Below are 16,424 nucleotides of genomic sequence, written 5' to 3'. Positions count from 1 at the left end.
TCGCCTAATCTATCCAAGTCACTCTGCAGCCTCCTAGCATCCTCCTCGCAGCTAACACTGCCACCCAGCTTCGTGTCATCCGCAAACTTAGAGATGTTGCATTCAATTCCCTCGTCCAAATCATTAATATACACTAAATAACTGGGGTCCCAGCACTGAGCCTTGCGGTACCCCACTAGTCACTACCTGCCATTCCGAAAAGGACCCGTTTATTCCTACTCTTTGCTTCCTGTCCGCCAACCAATTTTCTATCCACCTCAACACTGAACCCTCAATACCGTGTGCTTTTAGTTTGTACACCAATCTCCTATGTGGGACCTTGTCGAAGGCCTTCTGAAAGTCCAGATATAACACATCGACTGGTTCTCCCTTATCCACTCTACTAGTTACATCCTCGAAAAATTCTATAAGGTTCGTCAGACATGATTTGCCTTTTGTAAATCCATGCTGACTTTGTCCGATGATTTCACCACTTTCCAAATGTGATGCTATCATATCTTTAATAACTGACTCTAGCATTTTCCCCACTACCGATGTTAGACTAACTGGTCTATAATTCCCCGTTTTCTCTCTCCCTCCCTTTTTAAAAAATGGGGTTACATTAGCTACCCTCCAATCCTCAGGAACTACTCCAGAATCTAAAGAGTTTTGAAAAATTATCACTAATGCATCCACTATTTCTGAAGCTACTTCCTTAAGCACTCTGGGATGCAGCCTATCTGGCCCTGGGGATTTATCTGCCTTTAATCCATTTAATTTACCTAACACCACTTCCCGACTATCTTGGATTTCCCTCAGTTCCTCCATCTCATTAGACCCCCGGTCCCCCGCTATTTCCGGCAGACGGTTTATGTCTTCCTTAGTGAAGACAGAACCAAAGTATTTGTTCAATTGGTCTGCCATCTCCTTGTTCCCTATGATCAATTCACCTGTTTCCGACTGCAAGGGACCTACATTTGTCTTAACTAATCTTTTTCTCTTGACATATCTATAAAAGCTTTTGCAGTCAGTTTTTATGTTCCCTGCCAGTTTTCCCCTCATAATCTATTTTCCCTTTCCCAATTAAGCCTTTTGTCCTCCTCTGCTGGACTCTGAATTTCTCCCAGTCCTCTGGTATGCTACTTTTTCTGGCTAATCTGTATGCTTCATCTTTTGTTTTAATACTATCCTTGATTTCCCTTGTTAGCCACGGATGCACTACCTCTCCTGCACCTATTTTCTACGTTTCATGTATCTTGTGTTTTAAGACTAATTCCCCTCCTGGGATAAATAAAGTTGTATCTTCTCCCCGGGCCCGGCCATTCGCTGTGTACAACATGCTAACAACATGCTAACAACATGCTATTGTTAGACTTCCCAAAACACAACACCTTGCCCTGATCGCCATGAAACTCCATTTGCTTTCCATGGCCCAGCTGAGCAAGACCATGACCATCTTAACTGTCTACCACACATGGCCCATCAGCTGCCTGGCTGCTGCAGATATGTGAAACGCAGGGGCGCTGGGGCCGGCGCTGCACGGGTCTGTCTGCTGCACTGGTGCAGTGCTGCACGGGTCTGTCTGCTGCACTGGTGCCGCGCTGCATGGGTCTGTCTGCTGCACTGGTGCCGCGCTGGAGTCGGCACTGCACGGGTCTGTCTGCTGCATTGTGCAGCGCTGCGTGGGTCTGTCTGCTGCACTGGTGCAGCTGCTGGGATCGGCACTGCACGGGTCTGTCTGCTGCACTGGTGCAGTGCTGCACGGGTCTGTCTGCTGCACTGGTGCCGCGCTGCATGGTCTGTCTGCTGCACTGGTGCAGCGCTGGAGTCGGCACTGCACGGGTCTGTCTGCTGCATTGTGCAGCGCTGCGTGGGTCTGTCTGCTGCACTGGTGCAGCGCTGGGATCGGCACTGCACGGGTCTGTCTGCTGCACTGGTGCAGCGCTGGGATCGGCACTGTGTGGGTCTGTCTGATGCATTGTGCCGCGCTGCGTGGGTCTGTCTGCTGCACTGGTGCAGCGCTGGGATCGGCACTGTGTGGGTCTGTCTGATGCATTGTGCCGCGCTGCGTGGGTCTGTCTGCTGCACTGGTGCTGCACTCGATGACCCAGTTCTCTGCTTTTGTTTTGCATCGGTTGTGCATCAAAGGCTGAGCCGGCGGATGCTGCACTGGTGCCGGGGTTGATGCCGTTGGTCTGCCCGTTGTGCCGCACTGGTGGCTGCACCGGCGCAGTGCTTGAAGCCGGGGGTCTGCCTGCCTTTAGCTGCACCGGTGCCGCGCTTGTGCCTGGCTTTGCGGTGCGGGTTTGCGGGTTTGCGGGTCGCCGGTGCCGCCTGTCGCACTGACCGCTGCGGGGGACCATGGAGGCGGCCGGGGTGTCGGTGTCGGTGTCGGTGCCGGTGTCGGGGGCCGGCGAGGAGTCTCTGGGCGACTTGGTGCAGAGGCTGCGGTCCGTGTTTGACGCCGTGGCCGAGGAACCTGGTGGGTCGCTGCCGCTGCGCCGTTTCATCCAGACCGGGCTGCGCTTCGTGGAGGGAGAGGAGGTGAGAACCGGGACCGCCCGGGACCGAAACAATGGGAATGGGATGAGGCCATTCGGCCCGCTCCGCTGTCCTGGGGGTTGTGGTTGCACCGCTGCCGGGCCTGACACCCTTTCACCCCGAGACCCCTCTGGTCATTAACGCGTTAAACGTCCTGCCATTCACTGGAAACCTCGTTGTTGCGGCTCCTCGCCCGGGTCCACGTCCCCGCTGCCATTTCTAGCACCGGACAGCACGGAAACAGGCCCTTCGGCCCAACTAGCCCGTGCTGACCGAGATGCTCCATCCACACCAGTCCCACCTCTGGCCCGTGATCCTCTAAACCTATCCTGTCAATATCATAAATTGTAAGAGCAGAATTAGGCCATTCGGCCCATCAAGTCTACTCCGCCATTCAATCATGGCTAGTCTATCTTTCCCTCTCAACCCCATTCTCCTGCCTTCTCCCCATGACCTCCATGTACCTGTTTTTTAAATGTTGTTATAGTCCCTGCCTTAACTACCTCCTCTGGCAGCTCGATCCATACACCCACAGCCCTCTGTGTGATAACCTTGCTCCTCAGGTTCCTAGTCAATCTTGCCCCTCACCTTAACCTATGTCCTCTGGTCCTCGATTCCCCTACTCTAGTTAGAAGACTTATTCCCTCCATAAGATGGCCCCTCATCCTCCTGCACTCCAAGTACTAAAGACCTAGCCTGCCCCAACCTCTCCCTATAACGTAAGTATAGGAGCAAAGAGGTCCTTCTACAGTTGTACAGGGCCCTAGTGAGACCGCACCTGGAGTACTGTGTGCAGTTTTGGTCTCCAAATTTGAGGAAGGATATTCTTGCTATTGATTTACTAGGTTAATTCCCGGAATAGCGGGACTGTCATATGTTGAAAGACTGGAGCGACTAGGTTTGTATACACTGGAATTTACAAGGATGAGAGGGGATCTTATCGAAGCGTATAAGATTATTAAGGGGTTGGACACATTCGAGGCAGGAAACATGTTCCCAATGTTGGGGGAGTCCAGAACAAGGGGCCACAGTTTAAGAATAAGGGGTAGGCCATTTAGAACTGAGATGAGGAAAAACTTTTTCAGTCAGAGAGTTGTGAATCTGTGGAATTCTTTGCCTCAGAGGGCAGTGGAGGCCAATTCTCTGAATGCATTCAAGAGAGAGCTAGATAGAGCTCTTAAGGATAGCGGAGTCAGGGGGTATGGGGAGAAGGCAGGAACGGGGTACTGATTGAGAATGATCAGCCATGATCACATTGAATGGCGGTGCTGGCTCGAAGGGCCGAATGGCCTCCTCCTGCACCTATTGTCTATTGTAACTCAGGCCAACATTTCCAGCCATCCCACTGCATCTATAGACAGCCACCCCCCCCCCCCCTCAGCGGGTCAGGCAGCATCTGTGGAGAAAAGGAATGGGTGACGTTTCACAGATTGCTGGAGTAACTCAGCGGGTCTGGCAGCATCTGTGGAGAAAAGGAATGGGTGACGTTTCGGGTTGAGACCCTCCTTCAGAGATGCTGCCTGTCCCGCTGAGTTACTCCAATATTTTGTGTCTACCTTCGGTTTAAAGCAGCCTCTGCAGTTCTCTGCTACACACTGGGGTCACAGGGGACTCCCAGGGTCTGGGGTCGTGCAGAATGTGGTCGGGACGGCCGGGGCTGAGATTCTCACATCTTTTGCAGCCACACAGAAGGTGCCGGAAAACCAGAGGGTTTCTTTGGCCCTTTAACAGTCAAGATGGGGGGGAGGGGACGGGGGTGGGGGGGTGGATGGGGGAGGGGACGGGGGTGGGGGGGTGGATTGGGGAGGGGACGGGGGTGGGGGGGTCGGCACAGACTCGATGGGCCGAATGATGTAGAGATCCATTTACACTGCAGGGGGGTGAGCCCAGGGCTAGCACTGCAGGTAGACGGGCAGTGTGGCCTCTCGCTGCTCCCGTCGCAGTCAGCATGACCACAATGGGGTGGCAGTGAGGCTGTGCGTGTGTGTGTGGGTGTGGGTGGGTGCGTGTGTGTGGGTGTGTGTGTGGGTGTGTGTGTGTACGTGTGCGTGTGTGTGCGTGTGTGTACGTTTGCGTGTGTGTGTGGGTGTGTGTGTACGTGTGCGTGTGTGTGCGTGTGTGTGCGTGTGCGTGTGCGTGCGCGTGCGTGTGCGTGTGCGTGTGTGTGTGTGTGTGTGTGTGTGTGTGTGTGTGTGTGGGTGTGTGCTGTCAGTCTCACACTGCCTGAACTCTATGGGGCCAGGGTGCGGTGTAACACAGCTTGTGTGTGGGTGTGTGTGTGTGTGGGTGTGTGTGTGGGTGTGTGTGTGGGTGTGTGTGGGTGTGTGTGTGTGGGTGTGTATGTGTGTGTATGTGTGTGTGTGTGTGTGCGTGTGTGTGTGTGCGTGTGCGTGTGCGTGTGTGGGTGTGTGCTTTCAGTCTCACACTACCTATGGGCCCAGGGTGCAGTGCAGTACCGCGTGTGCGTGTGCCAGGGTGCGGTGCAGTACCGCGTGTGCGTGTGCCAGTCTCACACCGCCTGTGTTCCACAGCTGCAACGTGTGGTGGAGCAGCTGGACCCGCTGGCGTCCGGACACATCAACTTCCCGCAGTTCTGTCGCGGCATCTTCACCATCAAAGGTAGGAGCGGCCATCAAAGGCACTGCCCGCCATTGTGCCCAGCACCGGTCAGCACTGGTCAACACCAGTCAGCATTGCCCGTCATTGTGCCCAGCACTGGTCAACACCGGTCAGCTTTGCCCGCCATGGTGCCCAGCACCGGTCAGCACTGGTCAACACCGGTCAGCATTGCCCGCCATTGTGCCCAGCACCGGTCAGCACTGGTCAGCACAAGTCAGCACTGGTCAGCATTGCCCGCCATTGTGCCCAGCAATGGTCAACACCGGTCAGCATGGCCTGGCATGGTGCCCAGCACCGGTCAGCACTGGTCAACACTGGTCAGCATTGCCCGCCATGGTGCCCAGCACCGGTCAGCATTGCCCGCCATGGTGCCCAGCACCGGTCAGCACCAGTCGCTGCCATCACGTCTTTGTTTGTTCACAGGGTGCGCGGAGCTCCTGGACATGGGGCTGTGTGTGGACGTGTCACTGGCCCGGGACAGCCAGACCGGTGGGGAGGAGCAAAGCTGCCAGCAGGTAACGAGGGGGGAGGGGGAGTGGGTGATTTGGGAAATGGGGGAGGGCAGATCACAGACGTTGGTGTTCAAGGGGGTCCCAACCTCTGTACCCCCACTGATGAGGGCCAATCGCCTTTCTGACTGCCCAACCTACTTGTAACAGTACTTTCAGGGAACTGTGCACCTGGGAACTGTGTACCTGCGCTCCTAGATCCCTCTGCTCCACAACACTCCCTGTCTACCTGGGAACTGTGTACCTGAGCTCCTAGATCCCTCTCTGCTCTACAACATTCCCTGTCTACCTGGGAACAGTGTACCTGCGCTCCTAGATCCCTCTCTGCTCTACAACACTCCCTGTCTACCTGGGAACTGTGTACCTGCGCTCCTAGATCCCTCTCTGCTCCACAACACTCCCTGTCTACCTGGGAACTGTGTACCTGCGCTCCTAGATCCCTCTCTGCTCCATAACACTCCCTGTCTACCTAGGAACTGAGTACCTGCGCTCCTAGATCCCTTTCTGCTCTAGAACACTCACTGTCTACCTGGGAACTGTGTACCTGCGCTCCTAGATCCCTCTCTGCTCTACAACACTCCCCAGAGCCCGACCATTCCCTGTCAAGGTCCTGCCCGGGTTTGACTTCCCAAAATGTAACTGCTTGCACTTGTCCATATTAAACTCTATTGACCATGCCCAGCCCACTTGCCCAACTGACCAGTGTTTGGCTGCAATCTTTGGTCACCATCTTCACTATCTACGATCCCACACAGTTTGTCATCTACAAACTTACTAATTGTGCCTTGTACGTTTCCAACCAAATAGTTTCTGCAATTGAGGAAGAGTACTGGGGCCAGCACTGGGGCCAGCACTGGGGCCAGCACTGGGGCCAGCACTGGGGCCAGCACTGGTCCCTGAAGCACCACAGACAACCAGCCCCATGGACAACCTCCCACCACCACCCTCTGCTTCTCCCATGAAGTGCTTCCACAGCGGCCACCACTGACCCTGCGCGTGTGTGTTCAGGGTAGTTGCCAGCCCAGCACCAGTATTGCAGTCTGCATGGGGGCTGCACCCGTGCAGTTACCAGTCAAGCAACTGCGGCACGGCTGACCGCTGATCCCTGGTGTGGCTTCAAACTAAATAGTGGGGGGGAGGGGTTGACAGATTGGGAATGTAAAGATGGAGTTAAAGGGGAAGTGCTTACAGGAAACGTTGCAAAAGACTACCGAATTAATGGGAGGGAAAATTTGAGACGGGACAAGAGAGTAAAGTCAGGGCCAATAGTGACCGGTGAGAGAGGGGAGGTGAATACCGGTTAAACTGTTGTATTTGAATGCGCGAAGTATAAAAAATAAATTGGATGAGCTTGAGGCTCAGTTAGACCTGGCAAGTATGACGTTGTGGGAATTACAGAGACATGGCGTCTTTGAGTATATGAAAAGCGCTATATAAATAAAATGTATTATTATGGCTACAAGAGGACCAGGGCTTGGAACTGAATATTCAGGGGTACACAACGTATAGAAAAGACAGACAGGTGGGCAGAGGGGGTGGGGTCGCTCTGTTGTTAAGGAATGATATTCACTCCCTTGCAAGGGGTGATATAGAATCAGGAGATGTAGAATCAGTATGGACAGAACTGTGGAATTGTAAGGGTAAAAAGACCCTAATGGGAGTTATCTACAGGCCCCCAAACAGTAGCCTCAACATAGGGTGCAAGTTGAATCAAGAGTTACATTTGGCATGTCACAAATGTAATGCTACGGTGGTTATGGGAGATTTCAACATGCAGGTAGACTGGGAAAATCAGCTTGGTAATGGACCCCAGGAAAGGGAGTTTGTGGAGTGTCTTCGAGATGGATTCTTGGAGCAGCTTGTACTGGAGCCTACCAGGGTGTTATGTTCAGCACGGCATAAAGGTAAAGTGCACTCACACGTTCGTTGCCTGAATCACCCCGGCCTTTATTTACCCAGCGTTCTCGGCTAATGAGGAACACCCACTCATTAACATTCACATGAATATGCATGAAGACATTACAATGCTCTCCCTTTTTTAAAGTATTAAATCCAAGTACTCAGTTACAATTTGTGTTGTGATACTTGATTTAAACCAATACTTTTACCATATTTACAAAATTTCAAATGATAAACATAACACATTTATTTTACATATCCACACATTTTCGTTTTACTTGTACAGTGAGTTGTCTAACTTACAAATCTAACCTAATTACTGGTTTGTGGTTCCTGCCTGATCGTCTAACAGTAACAGGTGCAACAGGCGTAACAGACGTACGTGTAGACTCAACTGTTAGCTTGTTTGGCTCCATGTTAGTACGCTGACCTTGACTAGACAAGCCTGTTTCTTTATCTGTACTCACTGGATTTTGTGTATCAACCACAATAGTCTTTTCTAACTCACTTTCAGATGAATACTCGGGGATTAGGAATTCATGCTCAGTTTTTGGTTCATCTTTGGCTGGAATCATTTGATCCACATGAACACTTTTGATCTTGTCTCCAACATCCACTAAGTATCTTTTTGTTCCACACACTTCCACTATTTTCCCAACATCCCATTTGTCTCGACTGGACTTGTTGGGAGGATTGAGAACACGAACTTGCTCATCTGGCTTGAAGTTCCTCTCCTTTTTGTGGAAGTCAAAGTGGTGTTTTTGACTTAACTGTTTTTGCTCAACTCTCGAGGCCAAATTGGGTTGAACTAGACTTAGGCGTATTCTTAGCCTTCTCTTCATCAACAGTTCTGCAGGTGAATAACCCGTAGTTGTGTGTGGTGTTGTTCTGTACTTCAGCAAGAAACTAGCCAAACGATGTTTCATGCTGAGCTTTGAACTACCCTGCAAAACCTGTTTCCTGAGAGCCTCTTTGACTACTCTAACAGACCTTTCCGCCGCCCCATTGGAGGCTGGATGGTATGGAGGAACAAGTGTGTGTTTTACCCCGTTACGCTGCATGAACTCTTTGAACTGTTCTGAACGAAACTGAGGTCCGTTATCAGAAACAAGTTCTTCTGGTAAACCATGACATGCAAAAACCGATCTCAACTCGTCTATGGTACGCTCAGCAGTAGTGCTTGACCCCATATGCTTAGCCTCAATCCATTTGGAATGACTATCTACTAATACCAGAAAGTGATCATCACCCTTTTCACAAAAGTCTACATGAACTCTCTGGAACGGTCTACTTGGCCATGACCAGGGTTGCAGTGGTGTTTTTAGTGGTTTACTCCGGCAATCTTGACACACACTACATTTGCTCACTAGTGACTCAATGTCACTGTCTATACCAGGCCAATACACAAAACTTCTAGCAATTGACTTCATGCTAACTATGCTAGGATGTTCGGCATGAAGTTCGTACATAATCTTGTTTCTTAAAGACTCTGGTACAACCACTCTATAACCCCACTTTATGCATCCCTGCTCGCATGATAATTCATGGAAAGGCTTCAGTTCCGAGTTTGATCCACTCTCGACTTCAGTCCAACCATTCAATGTCTGTTCATAAACACTCTTCAGCACAGTGTCCTTCTCTGTTTCAGCTGCAATTTCTGTTGCAGTCACTGGAAAGTCTTCATCTACGACTTGCAGTGTGTAGATTGAGTTCTCGCTTCCCACATCAGAGTTCTCATGGGGCAATCGGGACAACGCATCTGCGACTGCATTGCATTTGGAGCTTCTGTACTCCACCTTGTAGTCATACTGGGACAACAGAATTGCCCAGCGCTGCATCCTTGATGCCATCATGGAAGGTATAGCTGACTTGGGACCCAGTATCGTGAGTAGTGGTTTGTGATCAGTCACAAGGGTGAATGGTCTGCCAAGAAGAAACTGGTGGAATTTCTTGATTCCGAACACAATGCTGAGTGCTTCCTTTTCTATCTGTGCATAGTTGCGCTCACTTGGTGATAGGGTGCGGGAGGCAAAAGCAATAGGCTTTTCCTGTCTGTCATCCATTACGTGGCAAATCACTGCACCTACACCATAACTTGAAGCATCACAAGCAAGTTTCATCTCGCGCGTCGTGTCGTAGTGAACAAGGAGTTTGTCACTTGTCAGGTTTTTCTTGCAGATGTCGTATGCATGTTGTTGTTCCTTTCCCCACATCCAATTCTCATCCTTTTGTAACAGATGATGTAGTGGCTTTAGCACGGTTGCTAAATCTGGAAGGAATCGTGCATAGAACTGCACCATCCCAAGGAATGATCATAGCTCTGACACATTGTTGGGCTTTGGAGCATTCGCAATTGCTTCAACTTTCGCCTTCACAGGGCGCAGTCCGTTGGAATCTACTCTGAGTCCAAGGTAGATCACCTCTGATTGCGCAAATGCACATTTGCTCTTTCACAGTTTGACGTTGTGGCAGTTCAGTCGTGTGAGAACTTGCTCGAGGATTTCCAGATGTTCTTCCATGCCCACTGTGAATATCAGTAGATCATCCTGGTTGCACACACAGTTCGGAATGCCTTGCAACATTTTGTCCATGACGGACTGAAAGATTTTCGGGGAGGATTTCACCCCATAGGGCAGCTTTGTGTATGAATACAAGCCCTTATGTGTGTTGGTGGTCACGCACTGCTGACTTTCTTTGTCAACATTGAGTTGGGCGTGAGCGTGAGACAAATCCAGTTTAGTGAAGACTCTTGCTCCGCTAAGTTCTGTGTACAGATCCTGCGAGGTTGGCAAAGGATATTGTTCGTCGTCAACAGCTTGGTTGATTGTGACTTTGTAGTCACCACATAGTCAAACAGTTTTGTACAGCCACAATTGGCGTTACCCAGTTGCTCTGGTCTGCCATACTTCTGTTTCAGTTTAGCCCCTTTTGGTTTGGCCATAGGCGCTGCTTTGTGTGTGCACACGGCTACTGCAGTATGTGGTGAACGAAACTCGCGAGCATTCTTTGATGCCATCTCCATTGTAGTAGCAATCTTGCATGCTATCTCAAATGTAAGATCAGGAGTGCTCATGAGTCTGGACTGAATTCGTTCGTCCTCTAGACCACAAACAAATCTGTCGCGTAATGTTCGAGAAAGGTTCCAAAGTTACAGTGCAACGTTAACTTTTTCAAGGCAACAATGTACTCACTGATTGGCTCGTTTCGCTTCTGGTTTCTCGTGCCGAATTTGTAGCTTTCTGCAATTTCCAGAGGCTCTGGGTTGAAGTGTTCCTCCAACTTCTTTATAATGTCACTGAATGGCACATCTTTTGCCTTTATGGGCACAAGGATATTCACGAGTGTGCTGTACACTTCAGGGCCGATCTCCGTGAGCAGAATCACTTTCATGCGTTCACGAACGGCCTTATTTGTTGCAGCCACTACCTCTCCTTCACCACTGGTCTCCGTGATGTTGTTTGCCATGAAGAACATGTTCGCTCTTTCCACATAGGAGCTGAGCGGCTCTCTACTTTTGTCAAACATGCTCAGGCCGTGGACGCCCGTGGACGCCCGTGGACGCCCGTGGACGCTGCCATTTTGTCCCTCTTTTTTTATTGACAAAAGGAACGAGGAAAGTTTTTTTTTGCACAAGCTAGCTATGTAAAACAAACTGTCTCCTTCACAATCCTGTCCTCGCCGCCAATGTTGTTATGTTCAGCACGGCATAAAGATAAAGTTCGTTGCCTGAATCGCCCCGGCCTTTATTCACCCAGCGTTCTCGGCTAATGAGGAACACCCACTCATTAACATGCACATGAATATGCATGAATACATTACACAGGGAGAGGCAATTCCGGATTTAGTGTTGTTCAGAGAGTTGTGAATCTGTGGAATTCTCTGCCTCAGAGGGCAGTGGAGGCCAATTCCCTGAATACATTCAAGAGAGAGCTAAATAGAGCTCTTAAGGATAGTGGAGTCAGGGGGTATGGGGAGAAGGCAGGAACGGGGTACTGATTGAGAATGATCAGCCATGATCACATTGAATGGCGGTGCTGGCTCGAAGGGCCGAATGGCCCACTCCTGCACCTACTGTCTATTGTCTATTGTAATGAGCCGGATTTGATAAGGGAACTCAAGGTTAAAGAGCCAATAGGAGGTAGTGATCATAATATGATAAATTTTAATCTACAATTTGAGAGGGAGAAAGGAAAATCGGAAGTGACAGTATTGTAGTTGAGCGAGGGGGACTATGGAGGCATGAGGCAGGAGCTGGCCAGAGTTGACTGGAAAGAGGCCCTAGCAGGGAAGACAGTGGAACAACAATAGCAGGTATTCCTGGGAATAAAGCAGAAGTTGCAGGATCAGTTCATTCCAAAGAGGAGGAAAGATTCTAAGGGGAGTAAGAGGCACCCGTGGCAGACAAGGGAAGTCAAGGACAGCATAAAGATAAAGGAGAAGTATAACATAGCAAAGATGAGCGGGAAGCCAGAGGATTGGGACTCTTAAAGAGCAACATAATATAACTAAAAAGGCAATACGGGGAGAAAAGATGAGGTACGAGGGTAAACTAGCCAATAATATAAAGGAGGATAGTAAAAGCTTTTTTAGGTATGTGAAGAGGAAAAATATAGTTAAGACAAATGTGGGTCCCTTGAAGACAGAAGCAGGGGAATTTATTATGAGGAACAAGGAAATGGCAGACGAGTTGAACAAGTACTTTGGATCTTTCTTCACTAAGGAAGATACAAGCAATCTCCCAGATGTTCTAGTGGCCAGAGATCCTAGGGTAACAGAGGAACTGAAGGAAATCCACATTAGGCAGGAAATGGTGTTGGGTAGACTGATGGGACTGAAGGCTGATAAATCCCCAGGGCCTGATGGTCTGCATCCCAAAGTACTTAAGGAGGTGGCGCTAGAAATTGTGGACGCATTGGTGATCATTTTGCCAATATTCTATAGATTCAGGATCAGTTCCTGTGAATTGGAGGGTAGCTAATGTTGTCCCACTTTCTAAGAAAGGAGGGAGAGAGAAAACAGGAAATTATATCATATCATATCATATACATACAGCCGGAAACAGGCCTTTTTGGCCCACCAAGTCCGTGCCGCCCAGCGATCCCCGCACATTAACACTATCCTACACCCACTAGGGACAATTTTTACATTTACCCAGCCAATTAACCTACATACCTGTACGTCTTTGGAGTGTGGGAGGAAACCGAAGATCTCGGAGAAAACCCACGCAGGTCACGGGGAGAACGTACAAACTCCTTACAGTGCAGCACCCGTAGTCAGGATCGAACCTGAGTCTCCGGCGCTGCATTCGCTGTAAAGCAGCAACTCTACCGCTGCGCTACCGTGCCGCCCATTATAGACCAGTTAGTCTGACATCAGTGGTGGGGAAGATGCTGGAGTCAATTATAAAAGACGAAATTGCAGAACATTTGGATAGTAGTAACAGGATTGTTCCGAGTCAGCATGGATTTACAAAGGGGAAATCATGCTTGACTAATCTTCTGGAATTTTTTGAGGATGTAACTAGGAAAATTGACAGGGGAGAGCCGGTGGATGTGGTGTACCTAGACTTTCAGAAAGCCTTCGACAAGGTTCCACATAGGAGATTAGTGGGCAAAATTAGAGCACATGGTATTGGAGGTAGGGTACTGACATGGATAGAAAGTTGGTTGACAGACAGAAAGCAAAGAGTGGGGATAAATGGGTCCCTTTCAGAATGGCAGGCAGTGACTAGTGGGGTACCGCAAGGCTCGGTGTTGGGACCACAGCTATTTACAATGTACATTAATGACTTAGATGAAGGGATTAAAAGTACCATTAGCAAATTTGCAGATGACACAAAGCTGGGTGGCAGTGTGAACTGTGAGGAAGATGCTACGAGGTTGCAGGGTGACTTAGACAGGTTGTGTGAGTGGGCGGATGCATGGCAGATGCAGTTTAATGTGGATAAGTGTGAGGTTATCCACTTTGGTGGTAAGAACAGGAAGGCAGATTATTATCTGAATGGTTAATAATCAAGTTAGGAAATGGGGAACTACAAAGAGATCTGGGTGTCCTTGTTCATTAGTCACTTAAAGTTAGCATGCGGGTACAGCAGGCAGTGAAGAAAGCTAATGGCATTTTGGCCTTTATGACAAGAGGAGTTGAGTATAGGAGCAAAGAGGTCCTTCTACAGTTGTACAGGGCCCTAGTGAGACCGCACCTGGAGTACTGTGTGCAGTTTTGGTCTCCAAATTTGAGGAAGGATATTCTTGCTATTGAGGGCGTGCAGCGTAGGTTTACTAGGTTAATTCCCGGAATGGCGGGACTGTCATATGTTGAAAGACTGGAGCGACTAGGCTTGTATACACTGGAATTTAGAAGGATGAGAGGGGATCTTATTGAAACATATAAGATTATTAAGGGGTTGGACACGTTAGAGGCAGGAAACATGTTCCCAATGTTGGGGGAGTCCAGAACCAGGGGCCACAGTTTAAGAATAAGGGGTAGGCCATTTAGAATGGAAATGAGGAAAAACCTTTTCACTCAGAGAGTTGTAAATCTGTTTAATTCTCTGCCTCAGAAGGCAGTGGAGGCCAATTCTCTGGATGCTTTCAAGAGAGAGCTAGATAAAGCTCTTAAGGATAGCGGAGTCAGGGGGTTTGGGGAGAAGGCAGGAACGGGGTACTGATTGTGAATGATCAGCCATGATCACATTGAATGGCGGTGCTGGCTCAAAGGGCTGAATGGCCTCCTCCTGCACCTATTGTCTATTGTCTAAGTGATAGGAGTAGAATTAGGCCATTCAGCCCATCAAGTCTAACCCATCATTCAATCATGGCTGATCTGTCTCTCCTCCTAACCCTATTCTCCTGCCTTCTCCCCATAACCCCTGACACCCGCACTAATCAATCTATCTATCTCTGCCTCCACAGCCGTCTGTGCCAAAGAATTCCACAGATTCGCCACCCACTGACTAAAAAAATTCCTCCTCAGGGAATGTCTTCTAAACAGAGTAGGGGAATCGAGGACCAGAGGACATGGGGTTAAGGTGAGGGGACAGATTGACTAGGAATCTGAGGGGCAAGAGGGCTGTGGGTGTACGGATCGAGCTGCCAGTGGACGTAGTTAAGGCAGGGACTATAACAACATTTAAAGACTGTGAAGGTCATGGGGAGGGGAATGGGGTTGAGAGGGGGAGATGGTTCAGCCATGATTGAATGACGGAGTCGACTTGATGGGCCGAATGGCCTAATGCTGACCTCTGCTGTGACCCCCCAGAGTGGGCTCTGACCTTTGCCCTCTGCCCCAGCAGGTCAGGGTGCAGAGATCACAGGGGGGTCACATCACCATGATCCCCAGGCAGCCGGACACAGACATGGAGAGCGAGTTCCAGAACCATCCGTCTGCAGCACAAGCCCCCCGAACTGGGACCCCCCCACCCACGGGCACCGTCGCCCTGCCCAGCCCCCCACGGTGAGAGGCAGACCCCCCCGGGAGCAGGGGAGAGACGGAGGGGGGAGGGGAAGGGTGGTGGGGAGGGGGGGAAACGGCAGAAGGGGGGAAGGGAGGGAGGCGAGAAGTTGAAGAGGGGGAGGTGAGGGCAGAGGGGAGGGGGTGAGGGCAGAGGGGAGGGGGAGAGGGAGGGGGAGGGGTGGGAGAGGGGCGGGGAGGGAGGGGGGAGGTGAGGGCGGAGGGAGGGGAGGAGGGGGAGGGAAAGGAGAGGGGAGGGGTGGGAGAGAGGGGGGAGGGGAGGGGAGAGGGAGGGGTGGGAGAGGAGGGGGGAGGGGGGGAGGAGGGGGGGAGGAGAGGGGAGGGGGGAGGGGGGAGAGGGGAGGGGGGAGAGGGGAGGGGGGGAGAGGGGAGGGGGGAGAGTGGGGAGGGGAGGGCAGAGGGGAGGAGGGGGAGGGAAAGGAGAGGGGAGGGGTGGGAGAGGGGGGCGAGAGAGAGAGAGAGGGGAGGGGTGGGAGAGGGGAGGGGTGGGAGAGGGGAGGGGTGGGAGAGGGGAGGGGGGAGAGAGGGAGGAGGCGAGGGAGAGGGAGGAGGGAGAGAGGGGGAGAGGGGGGAGCGGGACAGGTCCTCACTGGTCACTCTGTCCGCAGCGCTGCCCAGACGCGGCTCCATGTTGACTGCGCTCAGTGCCGGCGGAGTATCGACATCCTCGACCTGCAGAGCCGGCTCCGCGCAGCACAGGCGCACAGGTGGGGGGGGCAGTGGGTGGGGGTGGGGAGTGGGGATGTGAGGGTGGGGGGGGGGGGTGGGTGGGGGAGGTGAGGGTGGGGGTTGCGGGTGGGGGAGGGCAGTGGGTGGGGATGACATGCAGGTGCAGCAAGCAGTGAAGAAATCTAACGGCAAGTTTTTTTAACCAAAAAAAATATTCAATTATTAAAAATAATATTTACAATAAAACAAAACGGAACAAGACAAACAAATGTAGTAAATGGACCTCTGGACATCTATGTTACACTCCTTGTCCAGGATACCCTCCACTCCCCGCGGTGACAAGCGGTCCCGGAAATCCGCCCAGCGCCAGTGGTCAGCGCCAGTGGTCAGCGCCAGTGGTCAGCGCCAGTGGTCAGCGCCAGTGGTCAGCGCCAGTGGTCAGCGCCAGTGGTCAGCGCCAGTGGTCAGCACCCATCCCCTCTCTAACCCCACCCGGGCGCGGACATAACCCCGGAAAAGGGGCAGGCAGCTGTCCAGGGCACAGCTAAAGGCATGTTGGCCTTCATTGCGAGAGGATTTGAGTTTAGGAGCAAGGAGGTCCAACTGCAGTTGTACAGGGCCCTGGTGAGACCACACCTGGAGTACTGTGTGCAGTTGTACAGGGCCCTGGTGAGACCACACCTGGAGTACTGTGTGCAGTTTTTGTCTCCTAATTTGAGGAAGGACGCCCTTGCTATT

The 16,424-nt window shown here is 51.2% G+C and overlaps 1 protein-coding gene across 1 annotated transcript in view; it reads left to right on the top strand.

Moving 5' to 3' along the window:
• Window positions 1–1,767: 1,767 nt before the first annotated feature.
• LOC144594764 (uncharacterized) overlaps window positions 1,768–16,424 on the top strand; it is a 15,181-nt gene continuing 524 nt past the window's right edge. Inside the window, exons 1-6 of the mRNA XM_078401610.1 lie at window positions 1,768–2,523; window positions 5,052–5,139; window positions 5,563–5,654; window positions 14,836–14,999; window positions 15,626–15,724; window positions 16,002–16,123. Of these exons, the coding sequence (XP_078257736.1) occupies window positions 2,341–2,523; window positions 5,052–5,139; window positions 5,563–5,654; window positions 14,836–14,999; window positions 15,626–15,724; window positions 16,002–16,123 (748 nt within the window). The 5' untranslated portion in view covers window positions 1,768–2,340. The remainder of the gene's footprint in view (window positions 2,524–5,051; window positions 5,140–5,562; window positions 5,655–14,835; window positions 15,000–15,625; window positions 15,725–16,001; window positions 16,124–16,424) is intronic.

This window comes from Rhinoraja longicauda, chromosome 6, assembly GCF_053455715.1.
Source record: "Rhinoraja longicauda isolate Sanriku21f chromosome 6, sRhiLon1.1, whole genome shotgun sequence".
Taxonomy (NCBI): domain Eukaryota; kingdom Metazoa; phylum Chordata; class Chondrichthyes; order Rajiformes; family Arhynchobatidae; genus Rhinoraja; species Rhinoraja longicauda.
This window is presented reverse-complemented; position numbering and strand designations above follow the sequence as displayed.